General features: G+C 41.0%; 1 protein-coding gene across 1 annotated transcript in view; it reads right to left on the bottom strand.

Annotated features, from left to right (window-relative positions):
* The window catches only part of KDM4C (lysine demethylase 4C), a 385,835-nt gene that overhangs the window by 73,561 nt on the left and 287,959 nt on the right, over nt 1–24,315 (bottom strand). The window contains exons 16-17 of the mRNA XM_054986639.1: nt 14,750–14,805; nt 8,002–8,110 (exon numbers count right to left, since the gene is read on the bottom strand). Coding sequence (XP_054842614.1) covers nt 8,002–8,110; nt 14,750–14,805 — 165 coding nt within the window. The remainder of the gene's footprint in view (nt 1–8,001; nt 8,111–14,749; nt 14,806–24,315) is intronic.

The following is a 24,315-nucleotide window of genomic DNA, read 5'->3' as shown; positions in this document are numbered from 1 at the left end:
ACGATCCATATTGATTAAGAACTCTTGGACTGATGCATCTATTGATTTTTACAAATGACCTTTAGATATTCTCTCTTGGCCTTAGCAGCAGCCAAACAAGATATCCATGGCCATGATGAAAGCTGGGTTTAACTGTTAATGAACAACTTACTAGAAATGAATAATAAGAAACACAGTATATAAGAAATGTAGGAAAGAAAACCTTGATTATTCTGCTTATTAAATGTACTGTTTCATAGTCATTCAGTCATTCATGCATGCACAGATGTGCTTCCACACAATGACATAGTAAAACTTATACTGAGTACTTTTAAAACACTTGAAGCCTTGAATAGTTTTAATGGAACTTTAAATAAATTCCTGTCTGATGATGCCAATGTCAATGGAAGATAGAAGAATATTATAAATGCTATGCATGTACATTTTTGCTGATCTTTAGATTTCAGAAACTATATTTGTAGTTACAGCAATCCACAAAGTTTGTATTTCATACAAAATGTTTTATTTATGTTACTTCAATATACAGTTTGCAATAGGATCTATTTACTGCAGCACTTCATTCTGATATTAAGCAATCACAGCTTCTGAGTACATTTTTAGACATCTACTTACGAAAATCCTATACAGATAGTGGCAAAAAACCTGTATAGTATATTTTGTGCACAGTCTTAATAGATTCATATATTTTAACTGTCATTATAAATTGTGGTGGGTTCATTAGTTATCATATCATCTATACTTTATCAAAGCTCTCATTGAAAAAAGGAAGAATTTATTATCCATAGTATTTTAATATAATTTTGACATCAATGGAAAAATATGGTTGAACACGCCTAACTGTTTGCCCTGAACTGAAAATGTACAAGTCAGCTAGTTAATGCATAAGTTAATGTTCAGTATAATGACTTTCCTTGATTTTACTGCCTGCAGCAATATTTTTGAAATGATGAAAGTTAATCAATACTTGCTTATATTTCAAGAATTTCATGACAGCAGTGGTATACATCACTGTCAAGCATTTCTACGCTTCCAGAAAAAACAACTCTTTACAACTCTTCTCAACTTATACAAAATTATTTTCTGGTAAAATTAAATCAAACTAACAGTCCCAATTTATTCAATTCTATTTGAAATTGAAACGATAAAGAGACTGAAACTGCCAATACTTTTAAAGTTAACTTGCATTTGCCCACGATTCTACTCCTTACACTGACAGTGAAATCTCTATATTTTTGAATTGATTCACCTATCAAGGGTCAAGACTATAATCTTTGGTTTTCAAGCTTACTGATATTTGTTGTTAGGAGCAAATTTTCAAGGATATAACATTCTACATATACTGCTACGACCTTAGCCACATACTGAAAGCCTTTGTAGATCAGTCATCACTGCTGTGTAATTCTATTTTCAAAATAATGCTCCTCACTCATGCTTATATTGGATTCACTTCTCAAATACAAATTCGAGGTAATCTAAAGCCCAAGGCCAACTTCAGCCACAGTAAAACTCATTTTCTACTTCTGTTTGGAGAAATAGATCTGAAATGTAAAAATAATAGGGAGCTGTATAGAGAAAAGATAAGGTTCCTTTGGTTGAGATATAAAAAGAAACACAAATTCCAGTGTTATTTACCCTTCTGAAAACCAAAGGGAATAATAACTTTAAAACCTAACGCTGAATAATGACAATACCATCAGATCTCACCGCATTGGCTCAATTGTACAAAAACCTCACGCAAGGGGGACAGTTCCTGTTTCTGCACATTCCCCCTCCAGCTGCATCTGCTGTACATTCCCTAACGTTCTAGAGGATACCCTGATTTTCACCTTTACACAGGTACTGCAGGCTGCAGCTAAGATTGCCAAATTACAGGTGGATCTTGGGAGATCTCCTGGAATCACAACTGATCTTCGGACTACAGACACCATTACCTGGAGAAGATGGCTGTTTTGAAGGGTGGACTCTATAGAACTATACCCAGCTAAAGTACCTCCCCAGGATCCACCCACATATTCCAGAATTTCCCAACCTGTAGTTGGCAACTTCAGTTGCTGCAACTAAGCTGGAAAGCACAACTTGTACTCCAGTAGACTGCTTTGGATCTAACCCATATACTTACCTGGCAGGGGAGACACCCAACTACAGGGGAGAATACCCAACTACAGGGGAGACACCCAACTACAGGGGAGAATACCCAACTACAGTAATCAGGCAACTAATGATCAGCTGACGGCATAAAAAAAGTAATGGGATGATCTGCTACCATATCCTTCAAGCTATAACCATAACTGGGTTTGCTTTGAGAATATGCTGTATCATAGGATATTCGCTCTCTGTTTTAACAAGAAATTATCTCATTCATAAAAAATGTACAACACATGCATGTATATAACGGCTTAACCAAACACCTACATCATTATAGTCAGGCTTTGTATGCTTTACTGTACTTCATTAAAAGCAAATACATACTTTTTATGTTTCTTGCTATTTCCTAGTAATGATACAGCAGAGAACGTTAGCTGATACCACACAGGCACACAAAAATATAAGCATTCACGATTAGGTTTTGCATAACTTTCTTTGTTCAAGGGATTTTAAAAAAGAAATTAAAAGTTCATTGGAAGGGGAACCAACCTTGAACTGCATAATTAAACTATTGTTTACTCTATTTGCTCATGATTTTAAACTTTTTTCAGTTTTTCCATATGTATACCACAACTTCATTCAAAACATCTGGGATTTTTACAAAAATGAATGCTGGCAAAGTGAGAGTCCAAAACGTATGAACTGTTCATTGCTTGAGTAAATAAAAATCTGTTTGTTTATGTCCTTTTCATCCCCTAAGGGATGTAAAAACATTTGATGTAAAAAAAAATACTATTTCTGTCCTATATGATCTAAACAAACACTTCATATATGCAATAAACATCTGCGCTGATGAGTTGAGCAACTGTTGGCAATTTTCCTGTTTGGAGAAGTGGTATCTCAGTGATAAGCAGTTGTAAAAGGAGAAAAAGGGTACAAACACCATATACATTTTGAGATGTCATGTTCTATTTTGGTTTAGGAGAAAAATTATTGGTTGGATACACTCATGTGATTACCTTTAAAACAATTTATCCCCAAGAATAGCAGAAGAGGTACTAAGTGCGTCTGGTTATATAGCTAGCATCCACAGGCCAAAGGTTCCCAGTAAACACCCTCCCCACCCAATATTTGCAGGTCAATACCACCTTCCTCAGAAAATGTTGACATATTGACAATCCCCCAGAGAATATCATCAGACAACTATGGGTGCTCTAAAGGTACACCAATGATATCTTTATTGATCCCCAAATATTTTGTGTTTTGGAGATATGGATCTGCCATTTAAAGGCACAAAAAATCAGGGAAGAATAATCTACTGCAGAACGAGCTCAGAAAGAAAGTGATGGAATACCACTCATCATTTACACCTTCCACTGAAAACCAGTCCAATATATCATCACTGAGCTATAACCCATAATGGACAATAATACATCTGTCTTACATGCGATGGCTGTCTTTCCTTGTGTATGGATGAGCCCTTAATCTAAAAAAACAGGGTTGAACTTACCTGTAATTGTTCATTGAGTGGACTTCTGTGCAGGCACACACTGGGGACTGTGTACACACAGAGGGCCAACCACGGAGAAGATTTGCAGAGGTTTATAGAAGATTAGGAGCGCCTCTTCTCTCTTTGGCACTTCCCTGCCAAAAACATCATGACTAGGAGGAGGGGCACTATTTCTTCAGTTCTTTCCATGCTGCTGCTGGAGAACCCAAAGAGTGCACAGAAAGACAGGAGGGAGGGAAGTGTGCCTGCACCGAAGACCACTCGATGAATAACAGTTACAGATAAGCACAACCAGGGCTCATTTGGAGGCGGAACGCACAGGAATGGCATTCTGGTAGATCTGAAAAGAGGTCATGTGGGTTTTGGCCCCGCCCACATGATTCTTTTTCCTCCGAGTGCAAGCCGAGTGGTGCTGGGCTCCAAAGGAACTTAAGCTGCTTGGATTCATTCTGCTCTGCTGCTTTACTTTCATTTGTGAGTCGTGAGGGGGGGGGGGAGAAAATGAGTGAATGAGTGCAAGCCAAGTGGTGCTGGGCTCCAAAGGAACTTAAGCTGCTTGGAATTTATGCTGCTTTATTTCCATTTGTGACTTGTGAGAGCGAGTGAGTGCATGGGTGCAAGCAGGGCTGGCTCTCCAGAGGAGGGTGAGCTGCTTTGAGTTCATTCTGCTTTAAAGAAACACCTGGAGATTTTTGCCAAAAGGGGGCCTGAGGGGTGGATGTTGCCTTCTGACACACTTCCGGTGATGTCAGGGCATGTGACATATGCTAATGAGTTGTGCTATGAGTTGTGCTAATGAGTTCCCGCAGTTCTTTTTCTACAAAATGACCCCTGAGCGCAACCTTGTTGTCATGTTCATGGTTTCTGTGCAGTCCCACATTGGGAGAGTAGCAAGCTCTTACTGAAGGAGGTACGCATGAAGCTCTCAAAGAAAGAGATTATGGAGGACCACCTTTCCAACAGATGCTTAGCGTCTCATTAACATTCACCCAGAGGTGCTTCAAAAGAAGCTGGGAGCTCTCTCAAAGGATCCCTGCCAAAGTACAAGCAGGAATACAACGAAAAACAGCGCTTTAATGGGGAGAGCAGTGCTAAATAAAAGATGTTGAACAGTCATGTACTTGAGATAGCCTCTACCAACCCACAAAGGAAGGATTGTTTGAGGATACTGCCAGGTCTCTCTTGGAGCCTGAATGATTAATACAATTGATAGAGTTGGGAGACACGAGGGCTGAAAATCGATCCCTGGTAGAGAATACTGGCCAGCACATTAACAGCGTGAAACAGAATGAATGCGGGAGAGGGCATAGGTTAGAACCCACAATGTCCTCATTCCACCGGTGGAAGTGCTTTACACTAAAAATAAAGCACCAGAGAGGTGCAAAAAGTTAACAAAGGGGTTACACCCCCTACTTGGAATGTCTTTAATCTAATTAATACAAAAGTTTAGAGTGTTTGAGTCCAAAACATAATCAATATCACAAAAACCAGGGTCCAAGTCCTACTATAGCCTCAGCAGAGACTCTTGGTTCTGGATGATTTCAACATCCATGCCAAATGTCCCATGGCAAGGCTAGCCCAGGAGATCATAGCTTCCTTGGCAGCCCTAGGCCTCTCTCAAATAGTGATGGGACTCACGCATGAAAAGGGACACACCTTGGACTTAATTTTTTGCTCTGAGCCATGGAGGGAGGGTCTTCTTTTGGAATTGGAGATTTGGCCTGACCATAAACTGATCATTACCTAAATCTGAATCACAGGTACAATGGCATTTAAATTTGGATTTCCCAGATCCCAGTCCGATGCTTCAATCACTACAACAATTGGTTCTTGTTAGAAATGGTGTCATACAGGAATGACTCCAGAGACAGGATTAACACAATTGCAACAAGAACTCTTTCCTAGCAGTGGCAATTGTAATGCTGTGGAGTCTGTTTCATGTTTTATGTTTGTCCCTGGATAATAGAATCTGGAGTAGTTCTAGTCCAGGTTTACTCATGTCTTTAAACTGGCTGAAGGACTGCTAGAGAAGGCCTGAATTAGGCCTTGTGTCCTTTTCTTTATTTCCGCTGAATAAATTTACTCTGTGTTGATTAACAGAGACTCTCTGCACATTCCTAAATGACTGCTGAATCTTACAGCAATGAGACTGAAAACTAAGGGAAAAGCCAGCACCATTCCCTTCTAGGAAAAATGGAGTGTGGGCGTACATGGAACCAACAGGGAAAAAACTGCCTTCAAAAAGCATCAGGCTTAGAGGTGCAGGTGCAGGTTTATCATCTCTGTTAAAACAGAAGCAGCTAAGGAGGCCCAAACATTAAATTGGTGGTTCCAGGCTGCTATTTCATTGTGTTAGCTGTATTAAGTACTGCCTCCAGGGACTGCACCGTGGAACTGAGGTCAGACTGAGAGAAGGAGGGATTCCTTGAGTCAGGCAAGCACATTTCCAAAGGCCTTGGTGGCCTCTAAGCCTCCCATAAGTTACACCTCCAGGTGACTCTCCAAAGAGCTGACACAGCCAAGGCAGTGGAGGAGCTTCTTTCAGGCAGGCATGTAGGCAAAGCCTCTGGAAAAGGGCCTTAGAAATGAGGGCTCTGCATAAGCAGTTGGCCCGGCCTCCGCCATTTTTATAGCAGCTTCATGTTTATGGCTGCTGGTAATATTGAAAATGTTCAGGCCTCTGGAATAAAATGGCTGTGGTTTGGCCAGCAGAAGACCTGTAGCAGTTGCTGAATCCCGCCCAGGAGACATGGCATGAATGGAATGCCGCAATGCAGGGTGATTAAGCGGCGATTGGACTTTCTATCTTCCTGGCCTCGCCCGTGACCAGAGCAATAAAGGACTCATAACATCACCCCCACTTAGCACATTCCTTTCCCTCCTTCCGTGATGAGATTTCCTATCCGTGACTGAGGAGCTGATCAAGTGACATTCATAAGCATGTACAGTCATTCCTGGCACATTGTATCCCCTCCCTAAAAACACTTAACCTAGCTCCGGTGAAGCCACAGCATGGAGAAAGAGGCGCTGTGAGGAGCCTCTGACAGGCCACACCTCACCCTTGGTAATCAAGGGTGCCAGTGAAAGGAGCAAGTGCTTTTAATCAGGCTGGCATTTCTCAGTGACTTGAAGAGGCCTCTCTTGAGCAATAGTGATGAAGGGAAAGAAACGTTTCTTCTTTAAATGTAGTATTATTCTTCACTAGTAGGGTTGCCAGCTCCAGGCTGGGAAATATCTGGAGATTTTGAGGGTGGAACCTGGAGAGGGTGGAGTCTGAGGAGGGGAGGAGGCTCAAAGGAGTATAATGTCATAGAGTCCATCCTCCAAAGCAGCCATTTTCTCCAGGGGAACTGGTCTCTCTGGCCTAGAGACCAGTTGTAATTCCGGGAGATCTCCAACCACCACCTGGAGGCTGGCAACCCTATTTGCTAGAATGACTATTGATGGTTAAAAACCTTTAAAAGAAATAATTCTCCTCAGCCTCAGGGATGAGGTGAGGGAAAAGCAGAGAACAGCAATGAAGATCCTCACTCTACAGCAAAAAGAGAATTGAGGAAATAGCACCCCTCCTCCCAGTCATGTGATGATTTTGGCAGGAAAGGGAGGAGGGGCACTCAGTCTTTTAGAAAGCTCTGGAAATCCCTAAGGCTGGCCTGCGTGTGTACAGTCCGCAATGTGTGCCTGCACAGAAGACACAAAGATAAACAGTTACTTATCAGGAAGACCAGGGGGGAAATCTTAGAAATAAATAAAACAAAATTCTTCCTAAATCTTTCCAGACACAATTATTACAGGAGCAAACATCATCAGATGTACTATTCACTTCTTCCAATGTAACATATGCCATCACTTTCCAACATTATTGGGCTGTCTGAATAGGTCAGGCAGATCAGTCTTTAAGTAATATGCAAAATTTTGACATTAGAAAATGACAATATTCAAACGCTGGGAAAGAAAATTTCACTTTCAGGACACCTGACTACAGACTTAGAAATGACCATGATTTAAGAAAACCACTTCAAAGGGACACTCCAACATGATACTGCTGGATCAGAACAGGAAGTTTGACTGAATATATCTAGTCCTAAATAAAGATAAAAGTTTTCATTCTGCTTCTCCTGCGTACAATTGAGCTTTTTGTAGAAACACCACAGAAGGTACAGACTGCATTTAATTGTCACCATTTACAGTTCTTTTGTTTATCACTGTGTGTGTGTGCGTGTGCGTGTGTGCGCACCAACTGAGAACAAACTTTATACATCTGATGAATTAGGCACTAGTGCACTTGTATCAGAAGGTACCATAAAATTCTTCTCTCTCTTATTTTTGAAAATGGACATGCCTATTTCAAATTCTACTAATGCTAATTTATATACTAGAATAGAAATTTAGAGCCTATTACTCACCAGTTTTAACCTCTGCAAAGGTATCCTGCTTGTGTCTACTGGTGTTCTTTCTGTGACGTTACCAAATCTGACTTCTGGAATAGCAATTGCACACATGACATGAGCCCACCTGTAAAAAGCAGCAACACACACAAAAGGAAAGAAATGCAAGAATTAAATCAATAGAAGCAAAAGAGACTCAACATCATATAAACATTTCCCCAAAGCACTTCTAAAAATAGTCCACATCAACACTGATAAAAAGTACTATATTCCAGTGTTTGAAATGATAAGATCCTTTTCTGATACTACTCAGTGACAAAAATGTGTATTTAGCTTAGGGTTGCCCAGTCCTCAGGCATGAAAGCAGGGGATGGGTGTGTGTGTGAGGTGGGGGCCTGATCCAGAGACTTACTTCATGCACACGCTCTTTTTTTTGTATAAATTTTTTATTTTTAATTACTAACCACAAAAACTACAAAGAAGGGGAAAAGGGAACAGGGGGAAAGGGAAGAAACAACATATAAAAAACACACACTACATCTACAAGTATTACATTCCCTTCATAATACAATTATTTAAAGTTAAACTTTCTAATATGCTATTAGATTGGTAGATCTTATAAAGTACGAACTACAGTCAGGATCAGGTCTTCTTCCCCCCCCCCCCCGCGTCTCGGTCGCAGCTCTCTCTGAACAGCTACAGTAGCTGCGCTCACTCCCTCCTTCCCATTTCCCCCTTCAGATCCTAAATCTTCTCCTTGCTGAAACTCTTGATGATTAAACACAAAGTCCCTCAGTTGTGCTTCCGATATTATCTTGTAGGCTTGGTCTTTATAACTGAACCAGATGCCTTCCGGAAATAACCATTTGTATTTTATTTCATGCTTCCTCAGAAGAGCTGCAAACCTTTTATATTTGAATCTTCTTTTCCGAGCTAAAAATGGAACGTCCTTCAATATCTTAACCTTGTTACCCAGAAAGTCCAAGTCCACATTGTACGAATTATATAAGATGGTGTCCCGAGTCTTCTTAGATGAAAAATCAATAATAATCTCGCGAGGCAGCTGACGCTTCATTGCATATTTTGAAGATGTCCGGCGGACTTCCAGAATATCGCTTTTTAACTCTTCTTTAGTTGCCTTTGCAAATGACGCCAAAAGTTCCGACACCAAATCCTTTAAGTTTTCACTTTCCTCCTCCTTCACATTCTAAAGACGCAATACCGTCTGAGCACGATCCACTTGTAACCCTATCAATTGATTCTCCAAAAGCTTTACTTCTTTGTTTGTTACTTTCATGAGTAGTGCGTTTTCATGAGCAGACTGCTCTGCCCCAGACGCTACGTCTTTAATGGTTTTCACTTCGTTCTCAAGTGAGCCAACCCTTTGATCGATTTCCTTTAGCTTATCAACAAAGGGCTTCATAGCTTCAACGACCGACCGTTTAACCACCTCTTCAAGAGACTCTCCTTTCTCCTGCAAAGCAGCCGAAACAGATTTGCCCACAGCAGGGCTCTGCTTTTTCGTCAACATCTTAGGGGGGGGGGAGTCCGCCAACTAAGTTCCAAAACTCAATGAAGGGGAAGATATCCGAACCTTCTTAGCTTCAACTCCCACCAATCCTTCGCTTAGAATAACAGAAGGGATTCGCTTACTTTCAGGTTTTCACCTTAAATCTGCTTGTTGCCGTTCTCCATGGCCCAAGCAGGGCAAGAATCAGGGAGACAACCCGGTTAGTGAGAACAAACAACAAAGCCTTGCCGGGAATATAGCAATATATATCTCTATTCTGTTAAAGTGCATTGAAGTGCGAATAGCAAAGGTGTTATGAACAGTGTACAAAAAGCAATAAATATATCAGTCACTGATATATGACTGATAGAGATATAGAATAGAGATATATATTGCTATATTCCCGGCAAGGCTTTGTTGTTTGTTCTCCATGGCCCGGCAGCACGCGATGTGCTGCGCAAGTCTGCCGGCCTCCGTAGGAGCAAACGGGCAATTTACCCCCTGCATTGACTTCAGGGGGCTCTTCCTGCAGCGCTCCGGACCCTGACCCCCTCACTGGGAGTCCTGAGGGTTAACCCTCGCAGGCCAACCACCCGGTCAGGCTGCTCAGGCGCTTCCTCCCAGACCTGCACATTCTATTTACTGGGTCATATTGACTTCAGTGGATAATTTACACCAGTTACATCCGCTGGGAAAGGCAGCCTCACTTCAGATTCAACAGCTAGAAAGTGAAAACACACAAGTAGGAAGCAATTGCCAATTAACAAATTCAAGGAGTCAAAGGCATAAATTAAATACAAAATATTATCTTCATATATAGTCAAAATTTCTCACATAGCCAACATAATATTGCAAGGTACATTTCAAACAATTACAGTATCATGATGGTGCAACACAGAAGTCAAGTCTGCAAGGGATAATTGACTGGTTGGTGCTTGAAATTGACATTACTTATTGACTTCTTGTATGGTGGATGTTCTTTCGCCCCTGAGGAGGCCATCTGATGAAACACCGGAGTCAAGCCGGCGCTGCGTGTAAGGCAACCTGATGTGCCTATGGCTTTCACCGGCTCCACCTGAAAAATAAGCACTGCACTTGATTATAAAAAGGACTTTTTTACAACTTACTTTGTAATCTTTCATGGAAGCTTACTTGTGGGATGTTCTTCCTGACTGTATTTGTGGTGCACCATCATGATACTGTAATTGTTTGAAATGTATCTTGCAATATTATGTTGACTATGTGAGAAATTTTGACTATATATGAAGATAATATTTTGTATTTAATAAATGCCTTTGACTCCTTGAATTTGTTAATTGACAATTGCTTCCTACTCGTGTGTTTTCACTTTCTAGCCATTGATTTTGAGTAGGTACCTCCCTTTGTTGTTGGTCACTTCAGATTCAGACATCGCAGACCTTGTTCACGCGTTCAGGTACCCTACCAAAATGCACCCTGTCAGAGGTTTCCCTTAGAGACAGTGATGAGGTACAGATTGCAAGAATACAAGGCATTGTTTTCAGATGGGGTTTCCCCAGCAATCCTGATATAGCCCAGACATCTTCCTTGGCCGTGCAGGCAGAAGCTGTGGCTCCTATGTATTAAGATCTGCCACTGAGCTCCACAGGGGATTCTGAATCTGTTTAAGGTTAGATCTATGAAGAGCTATAATAGGAATTTTTGTAGTCATTCTATGGCTTGGAAACCCATTCTCTGGGAATCTTTCCAAGCAACTATCCTTTATAGTTCTGGCTATTAGACAAAGGCATTTTGAGTCCATCTGGGGTCCAGCTAGAATTTTTTAGGCTTTAACGCTTCGCCTCATGGACCCTGGGGTATTTGGCAAACATTTATGTTTTGCTTTGATTATTAGTTGTTTGTTTTACATGAGCTGTTCTGTAAAGAATCCACTATTGCTGATTTTAACCCTTTATGTCACTTAAAAACCATAGCAAGTGCTCTCTTGCAGCCAGAGAGCGGCCATTTCCCCACATCTTAAAAATAGTGCCCCACTCACTGAATGCTGGCAGCTTTTCCTCGAGATTTCTGACGTCGCCGTTTCCAAAATGGTTGCAGGCAGTTGTGATTTCATTTTTGTGGCACCACAAACGGTGACTTCAGAAATCGCTGGAAAAGCTGCCAGTGTTCCATGAGTGAATGACAAAAAACAAAGTTAAAGGAGGAAAAATTTAATTGTCTGAAATATAGCAAGCAGGTTCCCATGGAGTACTTTCTGTGTATTTCATCCCAAATGAGTGGAAAGCAAATGCTGCTGTGTTCAGGGCTGGCGCCACCACTGAGACAGTAAGGTGGGTGCTGGGGTGCTGGAGGGGGCGCCGTAGGGGGTGCTGGGGGTGGAGGCACGTGCCACAGAGCTAGCGTGGCTGGCCTGCAGCTGCTGCAGCGGGCCAGCTCCACGCTGCCACTGCCACACGCCCCCGGCCAGGCACAGCATCCGCAGGCCAGGCACGGTAGGCAGCCGGGGCGGCATGCAAAGCGTGGGCAACCTCTGCACCCGCTGGCCAATGGGCCTGGCTTTGCTTCGTGATGATGTCATCACGTGGTGATGCCATCACGCAGTCCGGGGCACATGCGCACGCATGGGGGTGGCTGCGGGCGCCAGGAACCCTGGCGCTGGCGGTGGCTGTGTTTATCTTTATTTACTTTAATCTTTATCTTTATCTTTATTTACTTTAATTATAATCCACCTTTCTTACTGAGACTCAAGGCGGATTACAAGACGTAAACCGATGCAACCAAATAGCATGAGATGTCAGATAAGCAAGGCAATAGGACCAGGAGTACAAAATTTAGAAACAATATAAAAAAGTATTAGACAAAAGTCAAAAATTCAGAAAATGGTCTTATAAAAGTAAAAAATAAAGCAGTAAGAGCACAATACAACAAACAAAAAGGTGACCAACCAGAGCATAAATGTTCTTATGCAAGTCCACCTTGGTCCACCTGATCCGTCCAACCCCTTTTGCAGCAAGAGATGGGCTGCATGGGTGAGGAAGACTATTCGTGGAAGTAACAGTTCATACACAAGATTCTTAACATGGTGAAGGTATGTGAGCTTCTGTACCCCATCATATGGATACTGCGTATTCTGGTAGCTCACTGAGAACCATCTACCAGTTAACTGAATAATTTTTGTTAATGCAGAATTTCATGAAAAAATAAGAGCCTATATACTATCAGAACAAAAGCATCAAAGTAAGAGAATAACTGTAAATTGTTCTATGAAGAAGAAAAAAACTCTAGCTTAATCTCTTCGGAGTCTTTGATATGCTGCATTTATAATTTAGGAAACAAAATACTGGATTTGTGAACAGCATAATATCAGCTGCAATACTTTCCTAGGATCCTGCTATAAAAGAAAACCAAGAAAACTAAGTAGTTCAAGAACCAGAGCCATTCCAACCCAATTCGGATTGATAATTTTATTAACGGTATGCTTATTTCTAACAAAATATTAGTGATACCATGTTAAGCACCATAATCACAACATTCCCAAATTAAAAAAAAATATACTTGAACATGACATAACACTACAAGACGTCCGTGCAAACAGTGACAAATGAGCTTTCATTTACTTCTTTTATACTGTCATCAGCAAAACCTGATTGTGGAATGTTTGAGCATGAGAAGGGCTGAAAAAACAAAATTTCCACTTAAGCTTATAAAATGTATTCACGAAGTAGTAAAACCAAACTTATTAACTTAATGGGAAGCTACCTGTGCCTTTCAGTGGAAGAAGCAAGGCTCATATGGTAGTACGTTTTTGCAAAGATAAAGGACTATTGTAAAACAAATTACATTCTGAAGCTGTCTTTGTATAAGCCTAACAGCAATTTGAAACCCAACATGAAACTTGGTGTCTGCATAAGAATGTTTTAATGTGACACCAATGTTTTATGAAAGGTTCCAGAGGCAAGTCTCAAATGAAGTAAAATCCAGTTTGCTTTAACAGCCCGATCAAAGTTGTTCAAATTGAATTGACAGGAACTTAAATAAATAGGATGAATCAGGAACAAAGGCTTGTCTTCTGCAAACACAGTATCAATAGCTTCTGGTCTGGGGGCTCGAATTAGGAGATTTAGTTAGAACACCAAACTATGACACCCGTTGCCAAACTGATTTCTAGCAGTGATGAAGTTGCCAAGATTCATTAGGTTACCAACACTCAAGCCAAGGTTGTCTTCTTCCAAAACATTGGAATTCTGCAACAGACATTATTATCACCAAGAAGTAATATAGAAGGGTGCCAATGATGGGACTTTTGGAGCATAAACAAGAACTAGAATCTAAGAATCTTGAATAAACTGATAAATTGAGCAACATATTATATTGGGTCTTCAGAGCTGGAGTAGTTAGTTCCAAATTCCACTAGATGTTGAGGACATCTTAATTGTGATTAGTTTGATCTCTTAAATACTACGAGCTTTACAAGTTTTCCACAAAACAACAGAATAGAAAAGGAGGTTCTGAAGCCACACAAATTTTAGAGCCAGATTTAGTAGTAGAGCCAGATTCAGCCAAATATACTGTAGCTAGGGTAACCAGTTCCCTGGTGGAGGCAAGAGATCCCTGCTCCCACCCTTTGTCCCGGGCCACCACTCACCTAGCCAGTAGGGGGGGAAAGGCATAGGAAAGGGCCTCCCGGGCACACTCCCGGGGCAGCACAACAATGTCACTTCCTGGGAGTGATGTCATTGCCCCGCCCTGAGATAACTCCCACGCTTTGCAGTAGGCCTTTTTAGGCCCCAAGTGGTCTGAATCAGGCCTGATTGGGGCCCAAATTGGCCCGCTACGAAGCGTGCATGTACTCCTGTGCCTGTGTGATGATGTCACTTCCCAGAAGCAAAGATAAGGTAAGTACTGCCCTCCCCCTGAAAGGATAAGGGGACCGGGCAACCCTAGGCCTGGTCATAAATTGAATTCAGTTTGTAAGGCTGGAAAATGTCATCTTCACCAATTAGTTGTGATGAAGTCATGGCACTTTATAAACGTTTGCTACCAAAATAATCTGCAAATATAGAATCCCAAATTTCGTACTGCTGGTAAAAAAAGACATGGATTGCTCCACTTGTTTCTAATAACCTCTGTTGATGCACGTAGAAAATAATCTCAGTAACAGACAGCTCACTGGACTACATGACCAGTTGCAAATACCTCCTGCAGAGGTTCTTTGCAGTCTGTAAACTGACAAAGCTGGAGATGAATGACCTTAACTGTACTGAATAAATCACTTACTTTTTGTCAGTAGTTTGCTTGAGTGCTCCACCTCTCAAATTACAGAGGCAACATTCCTACAAAAGAAAAGGAAAAACATAATCAATCTAAATTGGCAAAGTAAAGCTACACTGTTGATTGTTATATATACATAATAAATGTTGCAACTGACTGATTTTGGAAAGATACAACTTTGAGATGCAAAGCACCTCATAGCTTGGACTAAGGTGTTTTTGAATGAGATCCTCATAAAAAGTTGACAACACAGCCTAATGAAGCATCAGTCAGGGACCTGTTTTTCTAAACGCTCAAAATAAAGTATAAAGTAGGGGGGATTCCGCATGATCAATTTTGATCGGACTTTCTGAGTAGTCATGCCGCGGTGGAGTCCTACGAATCCACTTCTCCCCAATTCCACATTAGGCTTTTGTTTCGCATATTTCATCGGCTCAAAGTCCATCATGCGGAATTTTTGACAGGATAAAAATCAATTCCTCATCGCTTTTTCCGGGGGAAGTGTCAAATGATGCACATCTTCATTTTTTTTAATCCCCCCCCCCAAAAAAAACGTTGCTACACATAAACGTTGCATCAAACCGACACTTTAGAAAAAAATTTCTCACAAAAAAACGCTGCTACACATAAACGTTGCATCAAATAAACATATTGGATAGGCCAGAGCACTTCCCGCCGATATTGTGGAAGAGTATTGGCTATTGACATTTGGAGGGAAAATTGTTACCAATGACCCCGCGTCTATCTTTCCCGCTTTTTTCGTGAGCGGTGTGGTTTAGTGATAGGTGTTGTGTTGAGGACGGTCTCTTTCTCCCTCCATGAAATGCCTAGACCACTAGTTGAACGCTGAAGTCCCTCCATCACACTTTCACTCTACCTCAGAAGCTGTCAGCTGTCAGCGAGCAACAAGTAACAAATTTGGTGTGTTGTAAAATGGACCCATTATTGGTCAGCTGTTGTCATGTGACACAGGATATGTTTCTGCATAGATTTGTAGAAAGGTTGCAACGTTTTTTTACATTTTTTTTTTTAAAAGAGGGGAAGGGAAAGGGTAGTGGGTGTAGCTTAGAAAACATGATTGGCCAATCAAATTAAGTTGATTCAAAGGGCGAGAGAAAAGAGCAAGGGTGGGGAGAACATCGGATAAAGAATTCCGCATGATTAAAATCCCTAATCTGCTGCGCATGGACAAATAAGTCAGGGGAAAGCAGGATGGAAAAAAAACGGACAAAACGTGCAGTGACTTCGAATCTGCTGCTAGGATTGCCTTCCCACGTGTGGAAACACAAGAAAAAATCGAGGTCATTTAGAAGCTGAAGCAGGGAAAACCATTCGTGCGGAATCACCCTAGATTTCACTGAACGCATACTACATGAATCTTAAGCATAACAAGTTAGTTGATATAAATTTGTAATTACCACCACTGTATTTATTTCATACACCAATATCAGTCCTCTTTACACAAGGATTTATTCTTTTTTCCCATTCTTTCTTATAGTAATTGAAGAGTATACTGATTTTGCTAACTTTATATGGTAAAGCAGCAATTCTTTACACTTCTGTAAAGCCATAAAACATCAGTCTTTGAATTTGTTTTGCACTTTGGTACCTGTACGAAAATACCTTGTTCAGGGTGACAAGAAATTTTGTTTTCCCCTCTGGAGTGGCAAGGGCTTGGGAGGAGTCTAGGACTGTCCCTAGAAATACCACCTTCTGCTGGGGAACTTGGGATGACTTCTCCAGATTGACCCTGAGGCCCAGTTGGTTGAGGACAGCAAGAACCAGAGATGGTACACCCTTTTTCTCTGAGGTGGCTCACCACTATTGCCATGACTTTCATAAAGATACGAGGGATAGAGGAGAGACCAAAAGGAAGAACTATGTATTGGTATTTTTCAAAGCCACATTGGAAGTGGAGGAACTTTCTTAAGAGAACATTTATTGGAATATGAGAATATGCACCCTTTAAATCGACAGTAGCGAAACAAACTTGAACTTTCGGCGGGTAAAACATCCTTTTAATGACATTCAAAACTTTTGGAAATCTATGAACTTGATTAGGGAACAAAGGTCTCCCTTTTTGTCCACAATGAAATACCAGGAAAACATTTTGTCCATGCAAATGAATGGAACTGGTTCTGTGGCCCCTTTTATTACCAATTACTGCACTTCCTGTATAAGCAGGTAGGGGAAGTGAAAGGTTGGGCAAAGGTGGGATGTTTGGAGGACTTGCCTTGAACTCCAAGCAATAGCCTTATCTCACAATGGACAACACCAAAGCTTCCTGGAGAATCAATTCCCAGCCTTGCAGAGGAAGTGACTAGATGTCTGGCAGGCCACAAGAGGGTCTGGTGACAAAATCTCTGTTTATTTAAGCCAGTTTGATCTTTTGAAGATCGGGAACTGTCTTTTGACTCAGTTCTGAAGTTCCTCCTAAAGGGTTGAATAGAGGTGGAGGAAGAAGGCTGTTGAGAGCCTCTAGACAATGTGTGCATCGGCTGGAACTGATTGTATTTATTATAAGGTGGTCACGGCCGAGGGGGATATCTCTGCCTGAATGTATTTGGGTAGAGAGGTGTGATACCCAAGGATCTAGCTGTCACCTTATCATTCTTAATCTTTAGTGCCTCGTCCCTAGTGGATGAAAATAAGTCAGAGCCTTCAAAGGGATGGACTTCTACCCTCATCCTGTGGTGAAGGGCTAATACATATCTATGTATGACAATAGCAGAGGCTATAGCTCTGGATGAGAAATCCTTAATATGCCTGGCCATGTTAATCTGTTGTTTGGAGAGCCTTACAGCTTCTCCTTGCATGATCTTAGTGAGCCTTTGCTTGTCATCAGGAATTAGATTCAAATATGGGCCTATCTTTTCCCATAAGAAAAGCTGGTAGCGGGCCATGATATCCTTATAATTAAAGATTCTAAAAGTTAAAGCTGTGGAAGCATAAATCTTTCTATTAAGTATGGCTAGTATCATGCCTTCCTTATCGATAGGAGGTGAGTGGCCCATGCATTTTTTGGAAGTCTTTCCCTTGGAGGGACTCAGTGACAATAGAATTGGCAGGGGGTGGTGAGTAAGGAAAAAACCTGGTCCTTCCTGTTTGGTCTTACACATATTATCTAGCTTTTTTGACATTGCAGGAGTTGAAGCTGGTCTGGACCATACATCTTTGGTCATGCCAAGTATCCCCTGCATGATCGGAAATGTAACAGGTCTGGCTACTTTCAAATGAAGGAGACTTGAAGACTGGATCCAAAAAGGTCGGAGTAGAGCAGTTCACCTCAATTTCCAAAGATCTCGCCATCCGAACTAACTGCTCAGAGACATGGCAGAGTCCTCAGTAAGGAATTCTACTGGAGATGGTTCTGATGCAAAATCTGAACCAACATTGGATTTGTCATCTGACTGTGTAGCATGGGTCAATGTTGATTTTGAAGCACTGTTGTTTTCTGGAACCATGGTCGGAACTGATGTAGACTTAGTTTTTACCTTGGTTCCAAATGAGCCGAAACATAGAGGTATTTGTCATAGAAGAAGTAATGAGGTATATATGCAGTAAGCCTTCATATCCATATGCATAGAAATGGTAAGGGGAACCATATGGAGAGTAATGGCATCTTTGATGATGAGCCAGTTCCAGGTGACTGTTGTTCTCAGATGGAAACGAGGAACCTCTCTGCCTTTCAACAGGCTGTATTGGAGAGAGCAGCAGTGGGGAAATTACAGTAGACAGTTTGATGACTTCAGGAATTTCACCTGCTGAGACAGAGATGGAACTGAAGCAGAACAGCGTCTGGGAGTTGGGAGATGGGGTTCTTGGAACCTTGGACGGACTCGATGGAACCAAAGTGGTTGAACCCAAAGAACAGGATTTCTTCCTCTTGTGTGACTTCAATGTCAAAGGTATATCAACATGCTTTGACTTGAGCTAAGCCCTTTTTGCAGGTGGGTCTGACTGGCACCAAGTTGGAATCAAGGAAAATGCAGCTGGAACCAACTGGGCCTTCTAAACCTAGTCAGATGCTGAACATCCTGTTGGAACTGAGGAGGCCTGTTCTGGGCACTGTGGTTCTTTTACTGCAACATTGTGCAGCAATCGGTAGAGCCCTTCAGGGCTGACTCTCAAAGAGCCACTTTGAGTTGTTATGTCTTTTCATAGTGCATTTTGAGTGTGAATTGTTTGCAGACCATGTAAATTGGGCGTGAACTGTTGCATAGCCTTCACCCAAACAATAGAGGCATTTGTTGTGCCCATCTAATTGGGCCATCTTCATCCCACAACATTAGTACTTCTTGAAGAAAGCATTCGATGCTATGGAACCAAAGGTCCTAACTCACATAAAGCATGATGGATTCAAGGAGCACTGAGGAGAGATGTCCTTCTTTAGCGGTGGCAAAAGAAGAACTGAAAGAGGGAGCCGCTCACCCTGCATTTTATAGCCGTGGCTGGAGGGAAAGTGCTCGAAATGGCTAGGCGAGTGTCTCATGCCTTTTAGAGCTTTAGAACATCCATGGCTGACCTGCACATGTGCAGATCCCATCTGTGCCTGCACAGAAGACACGACTATGAACAGAGAGCTTCAAGGCCAGAGATCAAGAGGGAGTTCTGCACTCACATTCCATTTCATCAGTCAAGAAACCCTGAGTGAGGGTAAATCATTCTGATTGTGAATGCACTTCAGGTGCAGAAGAATATGGCCATATGTCTTAGCAACACCCATTGATTGGTCAAGCAGGATTAGGCCATGCTGTGGGCAGCCTGGCATTAAGCAATGGTCTTTATTCTAGGCTGGGTTGTGTTTGCTGCTGTGTTTGCTGTTGGTAATACACCTACTGCTTACATTCCATTTTGCTTTCTGGTCTACCAGACTAAGTCTCTTGTCCCTGGACTTTGGAGTTCTACTTGGACTTTCTGGTTCTAGCCTGATAAGGTAACATCTGTGTTAGGGGACCAAAGGCTGTACAGCATTTTAAAGTAGTTATCTAATATTATTTTTTTCTTGTTTTGCACAATTTATATATTTGTAATCTTTTGCATACTTCTTAATAAAATAAACTATTGATATATATACTTTTGTGGTGTCACTGGGATTGTGGGGCTTCAATCTAAATCCAGGGTTTTTTTTGTCTTATTTGGCTACAGCTACCAAATAATTGTGTGTGTGTGTGTGTTTGTGGAACTCAGCCTATAGGCTTCCTACCTTGCAGGGCTGATTTCTTGATTAATACCCAGAAGGACTGAAAACTTGGTTCCTTAGTCTCTAAGCTCGGGGCTAGTTAAGAAGAACTGATGGTGGCTCCCACTGACCTGGGAGGTGAGGATTCACCCCCAGTAATGTGTTTTGTTCTTGCTCCCACACCAGACCCCTTTGATGGTTCAAGGGGCTGGGACAACTTCTACTATGTAATAAATGCCACTGGACTCAGTGGGGTTCACCTCTGTGTAAACATGCTTTGGACTTTACTGCGCAGTCAGTTGTTAGTTGAGATCAGAAAACTGACCTCCGGTAGCTCCCACCACTGACAAATACTAGAGCAAAATAATTTCTTTTAGAATGAATATGAACATTTTTTTCAACCATTTCCATACTTTACTCGAAGTCATCCTTTGTAAAGATTGGTGAGAACCAGTGGCTATTCAAGAGTTCTAGTATGAAAATTTTCTCTGGTCCAAAGTATTTGTGCTAGTATTATCTGCTTGCGACATAAGCCTTTGTCAGGCACTGTAACCATGTAGGGGACACACACTACAAGTTATCCTCCCAATACACACCATTGCTAGTTCTTCTGAAAGGGGTAACACATGGATTTTCCATACAAACCTGAGAGATTAATCTTCTGCTTTGGTATATGCATAGCAGATATCAGACTAAGCAGGGTGGGTTTGATCTTATGATCCATAGAGCTCTGCTCACGTAACAAAACATTCCTACCTCCTTCTTTCTGCTTTAACCCTGTTCCCCCCATTCAGCCCCTGGAGTTCAAGGAACCCCCCAAAACATACAAGATTAAGTAGCAGTTAAGTAGAGCTAGCATGGTGTAGTGGTTTGAGTGTTAGACTAGCAAGCACCTGGCACAACTCTGTCACGGAAACTCAAAGGGTGGCCCTGGGTCCATCACAGTTTCTCAGACTAATCTACCCCACAGATTAGTTGTAATGAGGATAAATGGAGGTGGGGAGGATCATGTGATAAGCTGCTTTGGGTCCCAATTAGGGAGAAAAGTAACATATAAATGAAAATTAAAATAGTTTAATTACTCAACATTAAATTCCTCTAATTAGAGGATATTTCTCAAGGAAACAGTCTGAAAATAGTTCTAGACTGAACTGAGTTTTATTGATCAGGTCACACAGCCTTGCACATCAGATACCTTGTTTCTATATCACTACTTCCTCTTAACAGCTGAAATATACTAATTGTAACATACTCTACAGAAGAAGAAAAATGTTGAGATTGTCTTCTTACTTACTGTGACGTTTCTGAAAGAGGAAGAACTGTGTATTGAGTTATGATCTTATGACTGAAATTAAAGATATTTCAATATTAATCCACATGGTAAACATAATTAAGATTATATTTATCATGCTAGTAACTTTAAAATCCCAACCCTTTTACTGTTGTTTTACTCACTGTCAGCCATCCTACTATTCCCTGTATTATTGCCTCTCAAATATTTGCAGGCTCTTATCACGTACTCCCCCTGTTATCTCCTTTTCTCCAAGCTAGGAATGTTAAGCCTCCTAGCTTTCCATAAACCCAGTCCTTTTTAATCCTTTCATAATGTTTGTTGCTCTTTTATATATTCATTCTCATCTATCTATGTTGTTATCATAATGAGGTGCTGTAATACACATATAGGTGTATGTTCCAGTGTAGCTATATACTGAAGCTCTGTTGAGAAGCATTATTCCTTATCGGTGCAGTATGAGCATTATGATCCACACACTGGTGGAGAAGCAAGAAAACACTAGAGAAACTAGTTTCTCAACTAGATGTCTCTTACGTTCAGCATTAAAGGCACATCGTTCTCTGCAATGGCTTAGACACTTGAAATTGTACTACAAACAGCAACCATATGGAAGAAGTTACATTTAACCTGCTGCACCCACATTAACAGAAACCATTTCCTGTGGTCAATACATACCATTATATCCTGATTTCTACTCTTGACACATCACTGAAATTGTCTTCATTACCATTACTTGACTACTGAATGCAAAGGGTGTTAACTCTCTCTTCACTGTCCTTGAGCTCTATCCCTTTTATAAAGGTGCAAAACTTGTCTTTGATTTCCTCCTTGGCTTAGGCCTCCAATACTTTCCCGTCTCTAAAGTCTCAACTCACTTTTGCTGTCCTTATGTCTAAAACACCCTCTGAGAATGCTTGAGTGATCACATCAATATTTTCTTTACATAAGAACACATTAGAGGCCTGCTGAGTCCCGTATGCTGGACGAAATGGATCACATTAGTGATCCATTTAGTCCTGCATACTGTTACACAGAGCGGCCATACAGTTGCCCTGGAGGACCAAAGAAACAAGGCAGAGAAGCTGAGGCCCTTCTCTGCTGCTGCCACCTCTTAGCACAGTCGTTCAGAGGTTTGGTACTAGTAGCCATTGATGAAGCTCTCCTCGTTTTAAAGCCATCTATGCAGCACCACCTTAACTGGTAGCGAATTCCACAATTTAATTGCTCTTCAAGTAAATTCCCTTTTGTCTGTCTTGAACCTATTTCCCAACAACTTCATTGGGTACCTCCTGAGTTCTAGTTTTATGGGAGAGTGGGGAAGAGCTAGTTTTATTATGAGAGAGTGGGGAATTTTATATACCTTTATCATGCCTCCCCTTAGCCATCTTTTTTCTAGTCTGCTAAGTCCCAAATTCTCCACCTTTCTTCACAGGAAAGCTGCTCCAGCTCCTCTATCATCTTGGTTGCCCTTCTTTGCACATTTTCCAGCTCTTTAATATCCTTTTTGATATACAGTGACTAGAATTGCACACAGTATTACATATGAAGCCACACCATAGCTCTGTACAAGGGAATTACAACATTGGCTGTTTTATTTTCAACTCCTTTCCTAATAATTCCCAGCATAAGAGTTACTTAGTTCTTTTCCACAAATGAAACAAAACTAAAGTGCATTTGGTCACCTTTATTAGTCTATTCCCTTTATTCTGCCTAATCCCACTGCCTAAATTTAGATTCTAAGCTACTCAGGACAGGAATTTGTTACTTGTATAACTCTGGAAACTACACTGTACAATCATTGCACTCAATCAAGACACTAAAAACTATAAAGTAACCCCCTGATTTTATTCATTATTGTATTTGGTGTGGAATCTAGCTCATTGCTATAATGTTATAATTAAGCTGAAATTTCACACAAATTCAGTATATTTTCTGAGAATACTGTAATACCAGTTGATGTTGGGGGTCCCTGTTTGCCATAGTATTGAGGAGGTTCTCCCTTGAGGCAAATAAATCTGTTTTGAACTAGCCTTCTCAATGTTCACAGTCTGATTTTTAATTTATGGAGGGTTACTACACTGGCAACCACAACTCTTTTAAAAATGTAAATAAATAAATAATCATCACTGGAGACATAAAATGACCTGTGAATACTTGCAAGTTTAAAAATTCATGCGGCTTGGTTGTGCTTGAGTGCCTTTCATATTCCTTTGCTACTGACGATCAAGCTACCTAGTTTTCTTCACAATGTCATGGGCCTGACAGACATGTAATCAGAACAAAACATAGATCTAACTGTACACTGATTGATAATGTTAATAACTGCTTTGTTTTTCCCCTGTTCTCTCAGACCAGTGGCTTGCTTAAGTAAAACTGAATTAGGCAGCTGAAATGGTATTATGCAGTTAATGTACAAAGTAAAACCAAGCAAACTATATGGGATTTGATATACTGAATACTCATTATAAAGTATACAACTGTCACCACATGATAGATGTGATATTTACTTTAAGGAAGATATTTATTTTTAGATTAAGCAAGGAAGGGGGAACTCCCTGACTAAATGCTCGTCAAAGAAAATAATATAACATGTTAAATTATAGGAATTAGTCTATATTTGACTGACCCTCTAGTTCTAAGGAGCAAGGTTGCAAAAATATCTTGAATGAACTAGCCCAGACTAGTTGTCTTGTTATATATTCTATATAGAGAACCATTCCTTATCAAGAAGTGAGCTCAGCTATACTAAAAACTAAAAAATAAGACTTCAGTCAAGGAAATTATGAGGAAAAAACTATTCTATTTCCTATTCCTTGTACAAACCCTTGGATTCAGTTCACAATCCAGTTTATTGTAAATATGCAGCCAAGGCTTTAAAGTCTTCTGTCTAGAGTTATTAGAAGCCATGTTCATTAGATTTTATAAGGCCAGGGTTGCAGAGGCAGGCAATGGCAAACCACCTCTATTTGCCTCTTGCCATGAAATCCCTACCAGGGGTTGCCATAAATCAGCTGTGACTTGAGAGCACTTTCCACCTCCACAGCATCTTATATAAACACAGGAGAGACAGATATAGTCGTTAAAAAGATCTTGCTT

This window comes from Eublepharis macularius, chromosome 8, assembly GCF_028583425.1.
Source record: "Eublepharis macularius isolate TG4126 chromosome 8, MPM_Emac_v1.0, whole genome shotgun sequence".
NCBI lineage: Eukaryota > Metazoa > Chordata > Lepidosauria > Squamata > Eublepharidae > Eublepharis > Eublepharis macularius.
This window is presented reverse-complemented; position numbering and strand designations above follow the sequence as displayed.